Source organism: Schistocerca serialis, chromosome 6 (assembly GCF_023864345.2).
Source record: "Schistocerca serialis cubense isolate TAMUIC-IGC-003099 chromosome 6, iqSchSeri2.2, whole genome shotgun sequence".
NCBI classification, from domain to species: Eukaryota; Metazoa; Arthropoda; class Insecta; order Orthoptera; family Acrididae; genus Schistocerca; species Schistocerca serialis.
The window spans coordinates 214,833,374-214,857,131 of NC_064643.1; the positions used below are offsets into that span (position 1 = coordinate 214,833,374).

The following is a 23,758-nucleotide window of genomic DNA, read 5'->3' on the forward strand; positions in this document are numbered from 1 at the left end:
GACAGTGCAATGTATCGTGCATCGTTACCTTTATAGTTGCAGGTGCTCGTTGTAGGGCCTGCTGCAGCTGCTGCGTCCCTGCAACAGTTCCAGGTAGTCATACATTAGTCGGCGATCGGTCATATATGAGCTCACAGTGTAGGGGCGGTGTGTGGCTGGTTTGCGTGCTGCGTACAGTGCGGTTTCCTTGCGATTATACTAAAATGTAAACTTTCACGGCCGGAAATATCATGTCCATTATAATTATCCGGGCTGTTATGCCGTGGTCGGTTGATGAATTCTGTGGTGATTCCTTGCGATTACCTGTTTTTCGGCTGGCCGAGCATCTGGGGTTGCCAGTATTAGCTGTGTTGCAGGGGCTCGCCAGTACTGTCGTGTTAGCGTGCTATGGACCATAGATGTTTAGCTTCGACCAGCTTTGATGCTGCCGCCACGGAGTAGAGTTGTGTCAAGGCCGCCAAAAATTACAAACAACAATAGTAGTTTTTCAGTTCAGTTTTTACACATAGAGTCTCACGTTAATTAAATGGTAAAGACCTTTCTCTTTGGCTAGTAACATAGAAACTACTTAATTATTTCACGAGTGTAAAAGTAAATCATAGATATTTTTTATTTTATTACTTACATTTTACATTTATAAGCGAATTTATTTATTACCTGTATAAATAAAACTTGTGATTTCTTTTTCACTCAGTATTGTGAAAGTTTCAAATGACAAAATCTGAGTGGAGAACATTACATATAGTCTTTCCCCATGGCAGTGTAACATGACGTGTGGAGGAGAGGAGAGGACAGGAAGAAGATTACGGCAGCCTCAGGATGAGGGGGGAGGGGGGGAATGTTTTATCTTGCATTGTTATCAACTCAGACGCGACGCAACGATCAGCTGCTATGGTACAAAATGAGCACGGAATTAGCGTTTTGGAAAGACGTGGGAAGTTGGAATTGTACGAGACCCATATGGAGCAGGAATATCTTCATCGTCATTAGCCGCTAAATGCCTTGATGATTGATACTGAACACAGGTTCATAGAGCAGCTACAAAGCAACTGTTCGAACGCTGCAGCTGGCAGCATTTGAAAACATGATGTCATAGTCACGAAGACTACCGACTTGTGCCAATACTTATGAAGCAGAACTATGGAGCACAGTGACAATGGTACGGCGGCAGGCGGTGGCAGCTGTTGTTTACATTGGAACCTTGTGGTGTTATGTTTTTGATTATAAGACATTATGGTTTAAAAACCTGAATTTCAGAACAGTATTTTCCAAAAAATTTCTCATTGTAGGACTTATCACAAGGGAAGTGGGGAGGGAGAGTGGTACAAGGGAGCGCGTTCCGGGACCTAAAAGTTTAGAAATTAAGCACTGGTCATAGTTACCCAGAGAAAGGATAAACGGGTTACGCGAGTGTCTCGTGTTTCTGTACAGTCGTGTGGAGAGTTTTTGGAATACCTGCAAGATGGTATCCAGCCGATATTCTCGGTGAAGATCCGCGGTGCGTGTGAATCGCGGAGCGTTGCTTATGATTCCGAGTACTTCGTTCTGTATGAGCTGCAGACGGCGCAGGCGTGCGGGCGCAGCGGATCCCAAGAAGGAGCAGCATACGTCATCAGAGGTCTGACAAGTGTGATGTACATGGACCTGGACCCCCTCCTATTCAGTGTGCTAAGCCTGTTAAGCATAGGGTAGAGTTGTTTGAGCCTCGCGTTTGCTTTGTTGGTCACGTGTTGAATGTGGTCCTCCCAGAGTAGTTTCCGGTGCAGCCAGACAGCGAGGTATTTCACCTTCTCGCGGAAACGTATTTGGCGTGCTTGTAGTGTTATTGGGTTGCAGTGTTGAGCCGGCCGTGGTGGCCGAGCGGCTCTAGGCGCTTCAGTCTGGAACCGCGCGACCACTACGGTCGCAGGTTCGAATCCTGCTTCGGGCATGGCTGTGGGTGATGGCCTTAGGTTAGTTAGGTTTAAGTAGTTTTGAGTTCTGGGGGACTGATGACCTCAGATGTTATGTCCCATAGTGCTCAGAGCCATTTGCAGTGTTGATGTTTGCGCAGTAGTTTCGGTCTTCTAGTGAACAGAACGGCTTCGCACTTGTCGACGTTTAAGAGGAATGGCGATCTATTATTCCTCAAGGGCCGAAACCAGAGAATGTAGTCATGTTGGACTATAGGATATGGAGCGAAGTCTACTTTCTAACTCGCCCCATACGTGTTCCATTGACTTCAGGTCGGGACTCGGAGCAGGCCAGTCCATTTCAGGAATGTTATTGTCCACAAACAACTACCTCACAGGTGCTACTTTATGACGGCGTCTATTATAATGCTAATACAAACAATCATCATGTCCGAACTCGTTCTCTATTATACACAATACATTATGCCGTAAAAATGTGTCCATGTCGTTTCGCATTTACCGTTTTCTTAAGTACAGGAAAGAAACTATACCCTAACAACGGACAACTCCCCATAGTGTAACACCACCTATTCCGTACTTCACTGTCGGCACTAAAAATGATAACAGACAACGTCTTCTGGCATTCGCCAAATCCGCAATCATCTATCGCATCGAAGCAGGATTCATCACTCCACACCATACCAAGGGTCGCTTAGGACTGACACCAGAAATGTGTAGCTTATGAAGAGCTGCTCGACTATTGTACCACATTCATTTTTAATTCCTTACCCACAGTTATTGTGCTAGTTGGACTGCTGGTACTACCTCAGAACTCACCAGTGATTCCTTCCACTGATTTCATGCGAATTTTTACAATCCCTCTCCGCAGTACTCGACAGTACCTGTCGGTCAGAACATGATGTCTGCCTGGCCTAGGTTTTACTGTAGTTGTTCTTTCTCGTTTCCGCTTGGTAAACACATCGCCACCAGTCTACTTGGGCTGCTTTAGAAGGGTTCAAATGTTCCAGACGGATCTGTTTCTCAGGTGACATCCAGTGACAAGTCCACGTTCGAGTCACTAAGCTGCCCTGACGGACTCATTCTGCTGCTACTGCTACTCTACTTACTACACAATACTTCCTGCCACCTTTTATACTGTCGGGTCCACCTCTTCTGACATCTCGTGGTCAGTTCTCCACTACATATGAGTGTCCAGATACTTTCGATCAGCGAGTGTATGTCAGAAGACATAACTAGGAGGGGATATATTGCTCTTTACTCCACAGATTTGGGCATCTAAACAACTTCTCTGTAAACTTGTACACAGCTATTGTTCGTGAAGCACATCATGTTTAGCTTTCGGGTCTGTATTCACATGTGATAGTCGAGGCTCTAATCTTCGTCCTAGCATGCTTATAATATTTTCTTGTTTCCCTAAATCACTGAACATAAATGATTAGATGATTCCTTTAAAAAGGCCACAACCGATTCGTTCGCAGATCTTTATCCAGCTGAGGTAGTACTCCGTCTCTGATATTTTCACCATTGGAAATATGTTACATTCTAGCAATCCCTTTTTTCTCATTAGTTTTTCAACCTTCCCTCCAAAACCCAAGTTGGAGGCAGTGGTGAGTATGACACTCGAAAATTTCTTTTGTTTGACCTCTAGATTAGCTTTCTATTCTTCGACGCATCTAATAGGTAATCTTAAATCAGCTTCTTTTTTTCTCTCAGTAAACAATACGGTGTATGGAACTGAGGTATACAGACTAAGTTTAACATATTAATACGTTTGCCGGCCGGAGTGGCTGAGCGGTTTTAGGCGCTACAGTCTGGCACCGCGTGACCGCTACGGTCGCAGGTTCGAATCCTGCCTCGGGCATGATGTCCTTAGGTTAGTTAGGTTTAAGTAGTTCTAAGTTCTAGGGGACTGATGACCTCAGAAGTTAAGTCCCATAGTGCTCAGAACCATTTGAACCATTAATACGTTTCGTTGGCTATGCCCAGTGAAACATTCCAGAGGCACAATTTGTCATCTTTGAACCCTCTCAGCGACCAGTGTTTGCACTTGAGTGGTATGACAGCAAATACCATTGTTTCTTTCTCCTGTGAAATCGAATGAGTTTTGTTTCTTTCAGTCTTTTTAGCAGAAATTAGAAAATTATACAAGATCTTTCAGATTTTTGTGGTCATATGTATGAGAATTTAAACCAAAGAAAAAGAAACATTCTAAAAAGTTGTTAAGTAGCGAAATCCAAAAACTTTTACATTTCCTACTATTGTCAGACTTTGAGGTACACCAGTAAACAAGTTCATGCATTGTACATATTCCCATTATGTGGCGTATTACAGTAACTCAACTTTTTAAAAGTAAAGTTACCGTTTCACCAAACATTGTAGCAAGAATAAAATGTGGTTCCACTCAAGATAATCTTGAAGACATGTCCTTAAGAAGAGCCATTTTAACTGAAGCATAACAATCCATTTATCTCATAATGAAACTTATTTTAATCATCCATTGTACTTCCAAATGAGTAATTATCGTAATAATTGCACAATATGAAATGTCTGTGTGACAGTGAAGATGACTGTAAATACGAACTTCTTGATAACTATTTTTAAACGACAGATTAGTAAACACGCAGTATGTATGATGAAAAGAACACTTGTCCACTGGAACGATTCAGCGACCCATGTTTCTCTTTAGAAACTGAATAATCATTTCCAACTTTCTTGCAAAGACTTCGGTGCTATTAGGCCTTTCAGCATTCAAATATCACCTTCTAATTCGAACGCTGCAATCATATGCTTTGTCGCGCTTGAATGGTAGATGTTAGTATAAAAAAAGTCAGAGAGACCAAATAATAGTCTTACTACAAGAAGAACGGAACGAAGGAAAATGCGGTTTAATGCACCATTGACCACAAGACCGTAAGAAAACGATTGAAAGCTCGGACTAGACAAGGATGGAGAAGGAAATTTTAATATGCCCGCCAGACATTAAGACGGACGCAGAGGAGCTAGCGTGGTTATCACAACGGAGTAGTGAACAACGCTGTCAGAGAGGGCGAGGGTGAAGAAAGGCACGGCAGAAGATGTTTACCTGCCAGCGCCAAGAGGCCTGACACAGATGTCGACACCCGCAAACCAAGACTTCAACTCGCACTGTGCACTGTCTCCGTGTGCTCAGTTGTCAGTCGCTCGCGATTGTCGTGCCCACAGACATACTTTACTAGACTGGCAAGATGCATCTTTTACTGAAGCCTGACTTCTGGTGAGGTAAGATGGCGGCGTCAGCAACTTTGTATCTACGTCTACATCTGCGTGGTTACTCTGCAATTCACACTTAAGTGACTGGCAGAAGGTTCGTCGAACCATTTTCATACTACGTCTCTACCATTCCACTCTCGAATGGAGTGGGAAAAAGGAACACCTAAATCTTTCAGTTCGAGCGCTGGTTTCTCTTATTTTATTATGATGATCATCTCTCCCTACGTAGGTGGGTGTCAACAAAATATTTTCGCATTCGGAAGAGAAAGTTGGTGATTGAAATTTCGTAAATAGATCTCGCCGCAAAGAAAACCTCCTTTGTTTCAGTGACTGCCATCCCAACTCGCGTCTCATATCAGCGACACTCTCACTCCTATTGCGGGATAACACGAAACGAGCTGCCCTTCTTTGCACTTTTTCGATGTCCTCCGTCAATCCTACCTGGCAAGGATCCCACACCGCGCAGCAATAATCCAGCAGAGGACGGACAAGCGTAATGTAGGTTGTCTGTTTAGTGGGTTTGTCGCATCTTCTAAGTATTCTGCCAACAAAGCGCAGTCTTTGTTTTGCCTTCCCCACAATATTATCTATTTGGCCTTTCCAATTTAAGTTGCTTGTAGTTGTAATTCGTAGGTATTTAGTCGAATTGTGACAGCCCATAGATTTGTGCTAGTTACCTTATACCCAAAATTTATCGGTTTTCTTTTAGTACCCATGTGGATGACCTCGCACTTTTCTTAGTTTAGTGCCAATTGCCACTTCTCGCACCATACAGAAATTCTCTCTAGATCATTTTATAATTGGAATTGATCGTCTGATGATTTTACTAGACGGTAAATTACAGCGTCATCTGCAAACAATCTAAGGGGGCTGCTCAGATTAGCGCCTAGATCATTTATGTAAATCAGGAACAGCAGAGGGCCTATGACACTAACTTACGGAGCGCCAGATATCACTTCTGTTCTACTCGACGATTTACCGTCCATCACTACGAACTGTGACCTCTCTGAGAGGAAATCACGAATACAGTCACACAACTGAGACGATACTCCATATTCACGCAATTTAATTAATAGTCGCTTGTGAGGAACGGTATCAAAAGCCTTCTGGAAATTTAGTAATATGGAATCGATCTGAAATCCCTTGTCGACAGTACTCATTACTTCATGGGAATAAAGTTCTAGTTGCGTTGCACAAGAATGATATTTTCTGAATCCGTGTTGGTTATGTATCAATAACTCATTTTCTTCGAGGTGATTCATAATGTTCGAGTACAGTATATTGTACTACCAAGATTTTCTGAAACCAAATGACATTGTCGCCTTTACGAGGTGGTCTAATAAAGTTTTGCAGTTGATGGAATATTTGTGGACTAGTTGAATCATACATTGTAGAATTGAGTTATGAGAAGAACATCAAGTTGCATATTCATGCGTTTAAAACAGACGCTAGTTTTCATAAGAACACTCAAATGAATAAAGACACTTGTTCTCAACGACAAATAACACGTTCTATTTATATGAGCACTTTCATAATGAGCATACTATTCGATAAAAAGCCAAAATTGATCAAAACTGGTAAAAAGGATATCATGAAGCTATGTCTGTTAATACTAGATTTATGTAACCCTCTAAAATGTACATAAACTATTTAAGCTTTGCCAGTATTTCAGATAAGAAAAACTGTAATGTAATTATTTAGGATTACAACAGCAAAATACTTAGATGTTTCTAGTTATTCTAGTAATGTGAAATATTTCTTTCTTTATATGTTCCATCTGTTATACGAGAAATTACAACCAAACACGATGCACCCAATAACCATTTTGTCACAACTCTAAAGGTAAAGTTCATCCCCATTTCTTGCGACTGTTTTATCAGCAAATAAACAGATTTTTACACGTCCTTTGCGCTCGCCTCCATATTGCTATACACTGGTATACATATGTTAAATGTTACAGCATTCAAGTTAGTTTCTTACTTCTGTAGAGCAAATGTGGAGAAGGGAGGTGTTGCCACATGTCAGGAACTGTTTTGATGTCAACAATATCGATATTAATAAATTTTGCTCAGAGCAGCACTTAGAAGCTTGTGCAACAGAAGTAGTATTTCACGATAAGTCCTTTATAATACAAGGTAAATACAGATCACCTTCAGGAAATTTTAACCTCATTATAAAAAATCTAGAAGCTCTGTCGTCCCAGCACATGGTAAAAAAAAATAGTGGTTGCTGGTGATTTTAATGTGGATTTGTTGAAAAGCTCTGTCAGTAACACTATCATTTAATTTAGTTTTTTTTGCAAACTTTAGAACTAGGACATGTAAATGCTCTGATACTGCTATTGATAATATCTTTGTAGACAAATATAGGGAAAAATGTCATATAACGAAACCAATAGTAAATGGGCTATCTGATCATGACATGCCGCACCTAATGTTAAATGTTAAAACTTGTCAGGATAGAAAATCTATGAAATCTGAGTACAGGAGGGCAATAAATAAGTCAAAAATTGAGAAATTCAGGAAATTGCCCAAAGACATGAACTGGATAGACGTTTACAATATTTTTGACTCAAATGGAAAATACAAAGCATTCATTAATAAAGTTACCTCCTCTTTTGAAAATTGTTTTCCCCTAAAGTTAATTCGCCGGGGGTTGTGGACGAACGATTCTAGGCGCTTCAGTATGGAACCGCGCTGCTTCTACGGTCACAGGTTCGAATCCTGCCATGGGCATGAATGTGTGTGATGTCCTTAGGTTAATTAGGTTTAGGTAGTTCTAAGTCTAGGGGACTCATGACCTCAGATGTTAAGTCCCATAGTGCTTAGAGCCATTTGAACGATTTTGAACCTAAAGTTAATTCAAATAACAGAGAAGTCAAAAAGTAAACTGTGAATTACACAAGGAGTAAAGACATCATGTGGGACAAAAAGGAGACTGTGTCTACTATCTAGGAACAATTCTGATGTTAGAATTGTAATGCATCACAAAGAATACTGCAAAATATTGAAGCAAGTAATCCAGAAATCGAAGCAGCTTTATTATGAGAGAAAGATACTTATAAATAAGAACTGTATGGGATACAGTGAAGACAGAGACAGATGGAAGAGGAACAGATAGCGCTAAAGATAAATGAGACTTCGGTAACAAATGCCTGTAGTGTTGCAAACCTCTTAATCAGGTACTTCATTTCTGTCACTGACAGCTTGGGGTTATCTCATGTGGTGAACAGTGCAGTGGAGTATCTGAGACCAGTCTTCAAAAATACCTTCAGTAAAATGTAGATGACATATCTCCCAAACAAGTAGCATCCATCATAAAATCGTTAATATCTAAGTATTCCAGTGGGTATGATATCAATGAAGTTAATCAAAGGGTGCTCATGCTAATTGAGTTCTGTCTTAAATTATTTTTGTAATCAATCTATTATCAGCAGAACATTTCCAGACTGGTTAAAATATGCTGAAGTTAAGCCTTTTTAAAAGAAAGGGGATAAAGAAACACCATCAAACTATCGACGAATTTCACTACTGCCAGCTTTCTCAAAAATATTTGATAATGTTGTGTTCAAGCGTCTCCTTAAGACTCTGACTGCCAATCATATATTTTCCAAGTCACAGTTTGGATTTATGATGAGTTCTGATACAGAGAAAGCTTTTTAAACTTACAGTGAGAATGTAGTTAATTCATTAGATAATAAATTACAGCCTACTGTCATTTTCTGTGACCTGTCAGAAGTCTTTAACTGTGTCAACCACAGCATTCTCTGAAGCAAATTAGAATATTATGGTGTCACTGGCAATGCTGCAAAATGGTTTGAGTCTTATCTATCTAACAGAAAACAAAGGGTGTCATTGTGAAATACCTGTGCAGTAAGCAGTCAGTCTTCATCTCTCTGGGAATTAATTGTATGTGGTGTTCCTCAAGGTTCCATCTTGGGTCCATTGCCTTTTCCTGTGTACATTAATGGCCTCTCATCTGTTACGTTGCCAGATGCTAAGTATGTTTTGTTTGCAGATGATACTAACATTGCAATAAGTAGCAAGTTAAGTACAGATTTAGGAATAGCTGCTAATCAAATTTTCACTAACATCAATAAGTAGTTTTAAACTAATTCACTGTTATTAAACTTTGAGAAGACCCACTATATGCAGTTCAGAACCTGTAAGAGAGTTCCCTCCAGCATGTGTATAACAAATGAACACATGAAGATCGAAGGGGTTGACAATGTTAAATTTCTGGGATTATAACTCGATAGTAAATGAGAAGGGCATACCACAGAATTGCTTAAGTGCCTAAACAAATCTGTATGTACAGTGAGAATGATGTCAGATGTAGGAGATATAAATATAAAATAACTTGCATTCTTTGCTTACTTTCATTCTGTTATGTCATATGGGATCATATTCTGGGGCAACCCTACAAACTGGCAAAAGTTTTTAGGGTGAAAAAGCGTATGATAAGAATCATTTGTGATGTAAATTCAAGAACATCCTGTAGAAACCTGTTCAAGGAACTTTGTATTCTAACCATTAATTCCCAGTATATTTATTCCCTAATGAAATTTGTTGCAAGTAATACATCTCTATTTCCAACCAATAGCTCAATACATAGTATCAATACTAGGAATAAGAACAATCTACATGAAGACCTAAAATCACTTACCTTGGTCCAAAAAGGGGTCCAATATTCAGGAACGCACATTTTCAATAAATTTCCAGCAACCGTTAAAAACTTGGTTTCATATAAAGCACTGTTTAAACAGAGTTTGAAAGACACTTTGATAGGCAACTCCTCCTACTCTATAGATGAATATCGTAACAGAGCTTGTTAAGCCAACTTAAGTAAAAATATCTGTTATATATCAGTTTCGACAGCACTTGGTCACAACAGTAAAGGTTAAGTATTTTGTGTATGATAAATATATTAATAGTTCATAACAATGTTTCATTCTCACTGCGTGTTAATTCTGTAAATATTAACTGTTCCAGTTTACCACATTGTATTCACATATTTCGACAGTCTCCCGACAAATGGTCAGGGCAGTAAGTATTATATTCAAATGTTTTATGTTTTTATGTTATACTTTCTGACATGTTTCACACCCACGACAGTCATCTCATTTTTTGGGTCTATGGAACGAAAACTGAATCTAATCTAATCTAGTCTAAAGTTCTGGCTTCAGTAACGCTGATGATACTGTACGTGGTGTTGCCAGTCTATTAATGTATGTCTGTGGTCGCGCCTTGCTTTTGCCTCTGTGCCTATTCTCTGCACTGTGTTCGAACTCACTGCTTCCCTGTAGAGAACAGTTTCCCTCTTTCAGGGTTTCAGCTCTCTGACTTGTAGCTGAGCCTCTGTCGGCTAGTGTAGTTACATTCTTGCCTACAATGGCGGTTGGTGGCGTTGTCACGTCTTGAAAAAATACTGAAGCGGCTACGTCGGACGATATTATGCTCTTCTTTCTTTTGGTAGAGATAAATTGTGGCCACCATGGACCTGGCATTTACGCACTGTAGAAGCAACGACAGCTGGAACACGTATAACTGTAGGAACTGCTCGCAGAATGCGGAACTGATAGACTCTCACGCTCCGCTGGTGGCGGGCCAGCCACCTACAGAGAAGCCTGCTCCTCTGTCGCCCCCCGATACCGGATGTCAGTTTCGACGAGTCTTCGGAAGGGTGGGAGTATTACCTGCGCTGGTCCTTGCTGCACTGTCAGATAAGGTGTATCGTCGGTCCAATCGGTGGGGATGCCTATTATTATCCATGAGCGCAGGGTGACACTGGGGTGACAAAAAGTCACGGGACAGCGATAATCCCATATACAGATGGCGGTAGTATCACGTGCACAGGGTAAGTCATTGGCCGAGCTGTCATTTGTACTCAGGTCATTCATGTGAGAAGGTTTCCGACGTGATAATGGCGGCACGACAAGAACTAACAGGCTTTGAATGCAGAATGGTAGTTGCAGCTTGACGCATGGGACATTCCATTTCGTGGTTAAGGAATTCGATGTTGTGAGATCCACACTGTCAAAAGTGTGCTGAGAATACCAAATTTCAGGCACTGCTTCTCACTACGGACAACGCAGCGGCTGACGGACTTAACGACCGAGAACAGTGGCGCTTCCGTAGAGTTGTCAGTGCTAATGGACAAGCAACACTGTGTGAAATAACCACAGAAATCAGTGTCAAACATACGACAATCGTATCCATTAGGACAGTCCGAAGAGATCTGACGGTAATGGGATATGGCAGCAGAATGTCTTTGCTAACAGCACATATCGCCTGCAGCGCCTCTTCTGAGCTCGTGACCATTTCGGTTGGCCTCTTGACGATTGGAAAACAGCTTGGCCAGATGAGTCCCGATTTCAGTTGGTAAGTGTTCGAGTGTGCCGCAGACTCCAAGAACCTATAGACCCATGCAGTCAACAAGGCATTTTGTAAGCTGGCGGTGGCTCCGTAATGGAGTGGGTTGTGTTTCCAAGAAGTGGACTGGGTCCTCCGATCCAACTGAACTGATGATTGACTGGAAATGGTTATGTTCGGTTACTTGGAGACCATTTACTCCATTCGTTGACTCTATGTCCCCAAACATGTCACTGTACCACAATCGTTTATGATTCGTTTGAAGAACATTCTGGACAATTAGAGTGCATGATTTGGCTACCCAGATCGCCCAACATGAACCCCATTGAACATGTGGGACGTAATGAGAGATCAGTTCATGCACAAAGCTCAGCACTAGCAACACATTCGCTGTTATAAACAGCTGTAGAGGCAACAAGGCTCAGTATTTCTGGAGGGGACTTCCAACGACTTGTTGAGTCCATGCCACGTCGAGTTGCTGCACTGCACTGAGCAAAAGGACGTCCGACTCGATATTAGCAGGTATCCCATGACTTTTGCTCCCTCAGACAATACAAAATTGTGGAGAATTTGAAGTATCTATAGAGCCTGAGAAATTTAATCTTGAGCACCTTTGTCATTTGCTCACACAGTATTTTTGTCACAAAACCCATGTAGTGACGGCATGGTTACAGTTTAACCAACACCACTAGCTACCTGGACAGTCGTATGTGGCATGGATCGCCGACCTGCAAGGACGCTCCTGCAAGTGTCAGTTAGCGTGTCCATAGTAAGCTGCCTAATATGCGGTGTCGCTAGTTAGGGACGCGATCGTCCGGTTAACATTCGACCCAGAGGTCAAAACTAGGGCTTTAGGCTTTCCCGGCCCTTCTCTGGCCACAGTCGCTAAGCTTGAAGACTCGCATGAACTTGCGGCAGTGGCAAGGGGCGTTCTTTCCGACAATTGGCAGGTGATGAAGATGTGCGTGGTACACAGGCACCAATGCCACGTGAGGTGAACCAAGCGGCCTTGTCTTCCGCTGAGCCACCGTGTGTTGACGCTGTCAACGATTAATAGTGCAGTGACGTCACTGCGCTGCCTATCACCACGTACATTGGGCTCATTGGATACCCATCAATCATTGCATAACAATCCCCGCTCACGACGTTTTCCGGATTCTCGGCGTTGCTCCCCTCCATACCTGTTTTTGCTCAATGGGCACGCGGGTCGTCTGGTCCCGAGTGTTATTTGGTGTATATCACCGACATTAGGTACAGATGTGGAGTAAGCCACAAACTGGATCATTTGGCAACACTTTGTGACATAGTGCGAGCCGCAGGGCAGTCATCGGAAGACCCAGTGTTTTCCTTGGTCTCAGAGGTGGTCTCTGACGCCCCACTAGCGTTGCCCTAGCGTATTTTACTGGCGCTGGTAGTGGACGCGCTACCGAACGACTTTTAGGCAGACACAGGAGCTATGGTCAGACTCATTAGCTCGTGTAGGTACTGGCTCTTGGGCTTCTCTGCATTGCAACGGCCACTACGTCACGTTGTATTCTACAGCAAGCAGAGTATTCCTATGAGGGTAAAATTCTCCGTTTATGCACATTATAAGAATATGGAATAGTACATTGTCAGAGATTAATTCACGGTTGGCGTAAAACATTTTTCGGTTAAGACACATTTTCTATTTTTGGCTTCCAGCTAAATAACAAAGTACGTTTTTTGTCTCAGTCAGTCAACTTCCAAAATTTGAACTCTTTACGATAGTCATACGACCAATTGTTTGAGAATTCCTTCCATGAGACAAAAAAATTTCGAGGTACACGTCTCACTTAAGCCCAATAACTAAATTTTGTGAGCCCACCATGCGTGACAAAGGTCAAGGCCTCAGCATCGTTTTTCCAATTTCGTCAAGTCAGTGGGGCACTCCATTGGTGCTGATACAGAAGCCAGATGGCGTAATGCACCACTGCAGCGATATTAGACAGACGGTCAACACACATCACAGACACATATCCGATTCGCCAGCCAGAGGAGTTCTTGGTGAAGTTGTCAGGGGCTAGTATTTTTCACACATCAACTTACAAAACACATACTTGCAGTTGCTGCTGGACACCACTTCACAGTGTTTCTTAGTGCTCAACACCTTCTTTAGCCTTTATCAGTTTGTTTGCCTTTTTGGAGTCTCATCTGCACCTGGAATTTATCAACGATGTTTGGAGCAGCTGATTCAGACCATTCCTTGTTGCATAGACTTCTTTGGTGACATCTGGGTCTCAAGCTTCATGCAAGAAGAGCGTTTACAGAATCTGGAGGCAGTTTCCCAACGTCTTCTGGAAGTGGCATACGTTGCAAATTGAAAAATTCTAGAATAAGGAATATGTTCCGTAGAATTTGGAGTCATAAGAGAGAGGCGATGCCAAATTGAAGCTATACGTCTACCCTGTCACTCCAATACTTTCTGAGGATGGATTACTAAAAAATAGTGAAACATTAAGATGGTGGTTTAATGTTTGTGATGTTCTATATAGCCGCTCCCCACCTGAGCACAACACCTAGAGCGCTCATACAACCATGTGAAACCATCAGAAATATCCTTGTTAAGGATTTGTTCAACTGGCACATCACATTGGCTTGAATGTCAGTTATGTCGTCAAAGTGTTAACCCTTCATGTGAATGTTTGTGAACATAGAGCTCCAGAATCAATATCAGCCCGACGCATATTTTTCATGTGTTGGGAAATTTCAAAATGTGTTTGTCTCGTTGCAGAAACACTGAGGAAATATCCACCAGCTCCAGTACTGAGCAGGGAGAGCAATGCCGAGTACCAGCTACCTGACAGTGACATTATCCTTGAGAAAGGTACTAAGGTTTTTGTACCTATGTATGGTCTGCATCATGACCCAGAGTACTTCCCAGACCCTGAACGCTTTGACCCTGAGAGGTTCTCAGAAGAGCAGAAGGCCCAGAGACACCCATATGTCTACCTGCCATTTGGAGAAGGACCACGCATTTGCATAGGTGAGTCATGGAAGCTACTTTGGGGTGATAACGCTTATGTATTACATCTCAATTTACCCATTTCAAAAATCATGTTTATTTCTCTACTTTGCATTCATTTTCTGCACCTTCTATTTGTCAAGAGAGAAACAGATAATGATGGGAGTGAACTATTTCTCTGTATCTTTGTAGATGAAACACCATAAAACATTTATTTTTTTCCCTCCAGAAACAATGAAATGTTCTAAAATAATAGAATCGTTTAAAACAAGGAGCATTTCAAATCTGAAAATTCTCTCTGAATACTGCTGGTGAAAAACTGGTAGGATATTTTAACCCATGAAACCGCTGCAACAACAAAAGAGACAATTGCACTACTATTTCTTCAGGAGCATACTTCTTCCCTTACTTCACAGTGACAGCGCCTTAACTACAGGTGTGTGTGTGTGTGTGTGTGTGTGTGTGTGTGTGTGTGTGTGTGTGTGTGTTCCTAATGGTATTATCATTATTATTATTATTATTATTATTATTATTATTAATAAAATAATAATAGAACACGAAGTGACACACATGTTACATATAGAAGAAAAATTTCAGCTGACATATATAGAATACAAAGACACAAATACAGACATTAGATCATTCTTGCATAGACCACCAAATAACCCACAAGTCGAAACAACAATAAAAACTATCAACACAATCATACACAACAAAATAAATGAAAACACAACTATGGAAGAGTTACAACTACTGGTTTATATAGGAGCACTCACTACACTAAATATACACACTAGGCAGAGATCAGAACCAACCAACACACAGAAGAAACCCACAAAACCAGCATGGCAACACAGGCTACAGATCAGAATAGGAAAACTGAGAAAAGACATCGGACAGATAACACAATTTATAAGAAATGAAATGTCAGAAAAAAAACGAAAAAGGTTAGGTAAAATCTCACAACAAGAAGTGATAGAGCAATTAGATGAAAAGAAGCAGAAATTACAAGCATTGGCCAAACGACTTAGAAGATACAAAAAAAGTGAAAATAGAAGGAAACAAAACCAAACATTCAACACAAACCAAAAGAAATTTTACCAGACAATAGATAACACACACATTAAAATAGACAATCCACCAAACATAACAGACATGGAACACTTCTGGAGCAACATATGGTCAAACCCAGTACAACATAACAGGCATGCACGGTGGATACAAGCAGAAACAGATACATACAAGATGATACCACAAATGCCTGAAGTGATAATTTTGCAACGTGAAGTCACCCAAGCAATTAATTCTGCTCACAATTGGAAAGCCCCTGGAAAAGATAAAATAGCAAATTTCTGGCTAAAGAAATTCACCTCAACACGTTCACATCTAACTAAATTATTTAACAGTTACATTGCAGACCCAGACACATTCCCTGATACACTTACACATGGAATAACTTATCTAAAACCTAAAGATCAAGCAGACACAGCAAACCTAGCTAAATATCGCCCCATAACATGCCTACCAACAATATACAAAATATTAGCTTCAGTCATTACACAGAAATTAATGACACATACAACACAGAACAAAATTATAAATGAAGAACAAAAAGTCTGTTGCAAAGGAGCACGAGGATGTACAGAGCAACTGATAATAGATGCAGAGGTGACATATCAAGCTAAAACTAAACAAAGGTCGCTACACTATGCATACATTGATTACCAAAAAGCTTTTGATAGTGTACACCACTCATGGTTACTACAAATATTGGAAATATACAAAGTAGATCCTAAATTGATACAGTTCCTAAACATAGTAATGAAAAATTGGAAAACCACACTTAATATCCAAACAAATTCAAATAATATCACATCACAGCCAATACAGATTAAGTGTGGAATATACCAAGGAGACTCATTAAGTCCTTTCTGGTTCTATCCAACATGCTAAATAATACAAATTATGATTACAAAATTACTGGAACATACCCACACAAAATTACACATCTGCTATACATGGATGATCTAAAACTACTGGCAGCAACAAATCAACAACTCAACCAATTACTAAAGATAACAGAAGTATTCAGCAATGATATAAATATGGCTTTTGGAACAGACAAACGTAAGAAAAATAGCATAGTCAAGGGAAAACACACTAAACAAGAAGATTACGTATTGGATAACCACAGGGACTGCATAGAAGCGATGGAAAAAACAGATGCTTATAAATATCTTGGATACAGACAAAAAATAAGAATAGATAATACAAATATGAAAGGAGAACTAAAAGAAAAATGTAGACAAAGACTAACAAAAATACTGAAAGCAGAATTGACAGCAAGAAACAAGACAAAAGCTATAAATACTTATGCTATACCAATATTGACCTACTCATTTGGAGTAGTGAAATGGGGTAACACAGACCTAGAAGCACTCAATACACTTACACAATCACAATGTCACAAATATAGAATACATCACATACATTCAGCAACGGAAAGATTCACATTAAGCAGAAAGGAAGTAGGAAGGGGATTTATCGACATAAAAAACCTACATTATGGACAGGTAGACAATTTAAGAAAATTCTTTCTAGAACGAGCAGAAACTAGCAAAATACACAAAGCAATCACTCGTATAAATACATCGGCTACACCACTGCAATTTCATAACCATTTCTACAACCCTTTAGATCACATAACATCAACAGATACGAAGAAAGTAAATTGGAAAAAGAAAACACTACATGGCAAGCACCCGTATCATCTAACACAGCCACACATCGATCAAGACGCATCCAACACATGGCTAAGAAAAGGCAATATATACAGTGAGATGGAAGGATTCATGACTGCAATACAGGATCAAACAATAAACACCTGATATTACAGCAAGCATATTATTAAAGATCCCAATACCACAACAGATAAATGCAGACTTTGCAAACAACAAATAGAAACAGTAGATCACATCACAAGCGGATGTACAATACTAGCAAATACAGAATACCCCAGAAGACATGACAATGTAGCAAAAATAATACATCAACAGCTTGCCTTACAACATAAACTTATAATACCACATGTTCCCACATACAAGTATGCACCACAAAATGTACTGGAGAATGATGAGTACAAATTATACTGGAACAGAACCATTATAACAGATAAAACAACACCATATAACAAACCGGACATCATACTCACCAATAAAAAGAAGAAATTAACACAACTAATCGAAATATCCATACCCAATACAACAAATATACAAAAGAAAACAGGAGAGAAAATTGAAAAATACATCCAGCTGGCTGAGGAAGTCAAAGACATGTGGCATCAGGATAAAGTTGACATCATACCAATTATACTATCAACTACAGGAGTCATATCACACAATATCCACCAGTACATCAATGCAATACAGCTACATCCAAACTTATATATACAACTACAGAAATCTGTAATTATTGACACTTGTTCAATTACCCAAAAGTTCCTAAATGCAATGTAACATATACCATACAGTTAAAAGGAAGTCACGCTTGATCAAGGTCCGCGTCACCTTCCATTTTTAACCAGACATAACGTCTGAGACAAGAAAGAAATAATAATAATAATACTTTGTGCAACAGTGTAGTAGCTGAGTAATGAAGCATTTCTGGACTACTGCAGGTGCTATCTACAACTGGGAAAGACATTTTCTTGAGCTATTTAGCATTTGTTCTTGATATGCCTCAATCTTATCATCAGTGATATACAGGACAAAGTGCAACATATGTGTGTAGTGAGTGGACTATGTGAGGAACCTGTGACCTCATCCACATTACTGCTACTAATTGAGGAAAAGTAATTATTGATAATTTACATAATTATTATTAAAGTCTTACAAAACTGTGATAATAGTAATCATCTTTTGAAAATAATTCAGGTTCGTGCCTGAAATAGAATCGAATTGTTTAGTGTTTACACTACAGAAAATTTCATTTTATCCCTCAGAGGTCAACTACCCCCGCATTGGGAACCACTGTCATAGAGTATGTCAGCAAAATGCAAACACACATCAGCTACAGTGGCACTATCATTTAAATAGATATTGCCTATCTGCATTATCACAATGTTCAGTAATGAATGTGGGTCACTGAACACATCAATATGCAGTGAAGGGGAGTACCAGATATACTGTATAATCGTGAGATAACCATAAGTCTGTAAACATGTAGTGCTGCTTACCATCTTTTAATTCAGTCTAGTTGCTTCCCTCATTTCTTGATATTATATTTAATGTATGTGGATGTGGAGTAAGTTTGAGAAATTAATTGGGCACAGAGAGTGACTGAGAAAGATGTGATGGTCAAGATATAGGAGAGAATAATTTTGGAAGTTATACGAAAAAGAAAGAACAATGGGATGGTCAGCTGTTGCAATGGAACTGTTTGATGGTGAATACATTCGAAGAAACAATTTGTGGGAAAAGAATTAAGGAAAGGAGAAGATACAAGATGGCGGATGACACTAAAGGAAGTATATGCAATGTGGAAATGAATAGACCAGTACAAGGCAGAAGGAATGGCTAGCAACCGCCTCTGGGAATAATAATAATACTTAACCCTTGCATGGAATGTGGAAATTTTATTCCTTTACAATAAAACTCTCAGTACATACTGTTATTTTAGAAATATGAGGAGAAAAATTTACAGGGAACTGAAAACATGTGTCATATGTCAAAAATCAAAACCTCAGAATTTATCCACAAAAACAGATTTACATTCTATTTTACCCAGTAAACCCCTGGAAATTCTGTGTACTGACATCAGTGGACCGCATCCAGCAAGCTCTGGAGGCGTCAAATATATCTTAGCTTTTTACGATATATTTTCTAAACATGTAAAACTTTATGCTTTAAAATCCGCCACTGCAAATGCTATAATACGAAGATTCTCAAGTGATTACCTGACGGTTTTAAATATGTTAATTATTCTATCTGTATGATGGTGATTGTGATTGCAATTGTATTTGCTTATCTGGAACATGGACGTTTAATTATTCGTTATCAGACGCTTGACAATGGCTTTTTCGTAAAGGCAATGTTACTCGTAGTTGACCGTGAAATAAAACTGAATAATCGGACTTCGTAATTAAATCGTTTCCAAAGACTGCTGCGGTAGGTGCGGACTCATAATCTAAATCTCAATATTACAATAATTTGCCAGCCATGCCAATACGTCGTACAGAGGTGATTGTCTACTAAACATAAAAAAGTTACACAGTTAGTTAAATCAGATATATTCAATGAATAAGCCTACAGTTCATAATCCTACTTACTTTTATAAATATAAATTCCTTACAGAATCGAGTGCCTAGTGTGGTTGCAACTCGCAGTATTCTTCTATAACATGAAATATGGCGGTGTGCCAGACAATAAAATAAAATACGTGCTTCTCGCACCACTTCAACCAGAGCTCTCCTCTTTCTTAATCAAACATAAGAGTAACGTAATTGTGCTTTTGTTTTATCAGCGACACAGCGCTGCAGTTGTGTGCCATAGGCTTTATTTATTTGTCACTGATTATTTATTTAATTAATATTTCGCGTTTCCGAGGAAACTCACGCTCGGCATGCAAATGTGCCTTTATATTGCCCCCTGAATTGCGAGGCGAAAGGACACACCTGCAGGCGAGCAATTCACCTAAAGGCACAAGAAAATCTGAGTTATCTACAACTATTTACATGACTTACATTACACATTATACACATTATATACAAAATTTGAATGACGCGGGTGCGCCGTAAAAGTTCTTATGTTGGCAGATAGAGTGCGCGCATGCGCAGAAGCGTCTGTGTAACTGCGGCACTGCCGTTATTTCGTACAGTTAGATCACGTGGCACAGTATTGCAGTTCATATTGTTCGTGTGCGCGCGTTTCTCAGTCGTTGCACAAAGAAAATATTCAAGCAAGATTACGTATGAAGACTACATTCTATGACAGGTAACTTAGTTTTAAATTTACAATATTTGTTATAACACAATACAACTTAGATTGTTGAATGTTCTTAGTTACATAGTATTGTTTTGAAATACTTCAAAGAAAAATGTCCGTATTTTTCAGGTGCGTTGACCTATACACATAGTGTCGTTATTACAGTTCATATTCATCCGCTGCACAATAATTTTTTTACAGGTTAGTATCGTCGTGGTAAAGTTTTTTGATCACAGTAACATCGTTGTATAACAACGTGATTCATACATAAGCATGTCCATTTCTCATTTCCATTATAGTCGTAGTGATGCAGTTCGTTGTGACTAAAAGCATTGCTTATTACAGATCAGACGTGACCCGTCGAGTAATTGGTCCACGTGCAGTTCGTTTTTTACATTCCGTGGAAGCTTGGCTGCAGAACCTCGGACGGCACATAGCTGGCGTCGATCCTTGGACAGTCCAGGTAAGAGTGTCCGTCACATTTCGAGAACATTTCATTCCCTGAAGTACCAACCAAAATTCTTCCACCCGTCGTGTTGTTTTCTGGACAGGCACTTTGTGTCCATTTAATCCAGTTAACATCTTGAAGTTGGGTACTGTAGTAATATCACTAGACGATGCACGAATTATGCACTTCACATTTTCAGTTTTTTGCTGAATATAGCTCACCTAAATGTTCGTAGTTATTAATCAAGGAAATCGTCCATCGCGTTCACATAGATACGCTGCATAATGAATGGCATTAACAGTTTCTTTCACATAGGTTTCCGCGTAGTTGCAGAGTTAGTAATGTTCGTTAATGTCCGTGAACAGTGGTTCACCTTGCAATGTCTTTTTGGCACTCGTTTAATTCAAATTTTTACATAGTAACAGTTACACTATACATCAGTTAAAAAAATAAGTAATTATGCATACACACGTCACATATTTTCTTAGCATAAACATAATATAGTTGCACATAAACATGTTTACATCATCATTACATCGCTATAGGTTATTACATTGTGTCACATTTGATTACATGAATTGCAGATATTTACATCCTCTTTAGCGGTTTTGCTGGGATATTATCGATGTTTTTTGTGATGTCATCTGAAATTAAGATAGGTTAGACACAACATTCATTACATCAGTAGGCAAGACCAGGCGTTTTCACTACTCAATAAATATTCAAAATAGTAAGAGAGAGAAAATGTTCGATTCCTCGCGTTTTGTGCGTGTGTGTAGAGTGTCTGTGTGGCCTTGACTACTGATAGATGCTTTTCGTGTTGAGAGATGTGCGCCTCATCTATTTCTCAAAGTAAAAGATCGCTTCACAGATGACGTCTGTCAGTTCGACAGGTGTCACACCAAGTCAGTGGTACCTTCAGTAACAAATGTTCCGTGAAAAATTAATATGTCATCCACTGCTACTTAATCATAAATTTTACTTTAATATTCCGTCTTTCAGGTGGAGGCGCACGCTGAAAGAAGAGTTCTTCTGTTTTCAACTGCGTCACTGGAACCGCTGAAATGAAAATTTCTATACTACTTATTATCTGTGTTGTAACAACAGAGTTTTGCGAGTTGCTTAGCAATATTTTGATGGGTATGACCTTGACATTATTCAGCATGAAATGCTCTAAGATCTCGGTGTGCGTATAGCCCAATAATTTTGTTAGTTCTAGAATGTTGTAACAGATACGCACCAGGATGTGGTATGTTAACAATTATATATGGTCCTTCATATAGCAGACGCCACTTAGCGTTGCGTCGTTTGAGTGCTACAGATTTATGATGAGTATGAAGTAGTACAAGCATTCCTACCTCGAATTTTTGTTTTCTTTTTATTATGTTTCTGTGATGTTTGTTTCGTATTTGTGCGTGATGTGTCAATGTAGTCAATACTTCTTTTATTTTCTGTTCAGGTGTGATTTCCTTGTCTGACAACTTAGGTAATGGTTCTATCCACTGATCGTTCTGGTTGCAATTGAACATGATCTCGTTAGGTGTGTAATTCGTATCGTAAATATTTAAGTTATTGTGTATGTCTTCGAAAAGACTTAGGTAGGACACCCAATTAGTATGTTTTGATGAAATATAGGTCCTCATGAATCGATTTAATTCTCGGAAAAGTCTCTCAGTCGCGTTACATTGTGGACTAAACCTCGAAATAAATATACTTTTGATGTTATTGTCCTTCAAGAAATTTCTCCATTTGTACCCAGAGTAGTATGCTGCATTATCTGATAGAATTGCTTTAGGTTTTCCCACGTGCGTCAGGTAATCACTTGAGAATCTTCGTATTATAGCATTTGCAGTGGCGGATTTTAAAGCATAAAGTTTTACATGTTTAGAAAATATATCGTAAAAAGCTAAGATGTATTTGACGCCTCCAGAGCTTGCTGGATGCGGTCCACTGATGTCAGTACACAGAATTTCCAAGGGTTTACTAGGTAAAATAGAATGTAAATCTGTTTTTGTGGATAAATTCTGAGGTTTTGATTTTTGACATATGACACATGTTTTTAGTTCCCTGTAAATTTTTCTTCTCATATTGCTAAAATAACAGTATGTGCTGAGCTTTGCCAAACACTTTTTTGTCCCATAATGACCCCAAACTAAGTGTGTGTGCCAAATTAGATTACGTTCAGACTCTTTGGGAATGCATACACACCAGTTAGTAGCATTTGGATGTCAGCGGTAAAATAACACATCATTGTGTAACTTGTAATACTTAGTCAAAGGATGATTGTGTTTTTCTACCAGTAATGTTATTATCTTATACCAGTGAGGATCAGATTTTTGTAATTCAGCCATGTTTCTGCACATATCAATATAATATTGGTGATACTGCTTGTCTTGCATTAAGAGAATCCTGTAGTCATTTATATTTTCTAAGTCACTGTTGGTATCAATCATACCTTGTGGAAGTCTAGACAAAGTGTCTGCAATGGTGTTGTCCTTACCTCTTATGTACTTAATTTCAAAAGAGTAGTTCTGAAGTGTAACTGCCCATCGTGATAGTCTAGGATGTACAAGTTTACAAGTTAACAAAAATGTCAGGGCCTGGTGATCGGTATAAATTACCGTATGTTTTCCAAATAAATAATAATTGAATTTCTTGAATGCCCATACTATGGAAAGTGTTCCTAACTCACTAGTGGAGTATGTACGCTCACATTCAGTTAGAGTGCAACTCGCAAACCCAATAATTCTTATCTGTTCCTCCTCTTTATTCTTTACAACTTGAAATAAGCAACAGCCCAAGCCAGTACGTGA

General features: G+C 39.5%; 1 protein-coding gene across 1 annotated transcript in view; it reads left to right on the plus strand.

Annotated features, from left to right (window-relative positions):
- The window catches only part of LOC126484200 (cytochrome P450 6k1-like), a 135,570-nt gene that overhangs the window by 103,724 nt on the left and 8,088 nt on the right, over positions 1–23,758 (plus strand). Inside the window, exon 7 of the mRNA XM_050107612.1 lies at positions 14,286–14,537. Within this exon, the coding sequence (XP_049963569.1) occupies positions 14,286–14,537 (252 nt within the window). The remainder of the gene's footprint in view (positions 1–14,285; positions 14,538–23,758) is intronic.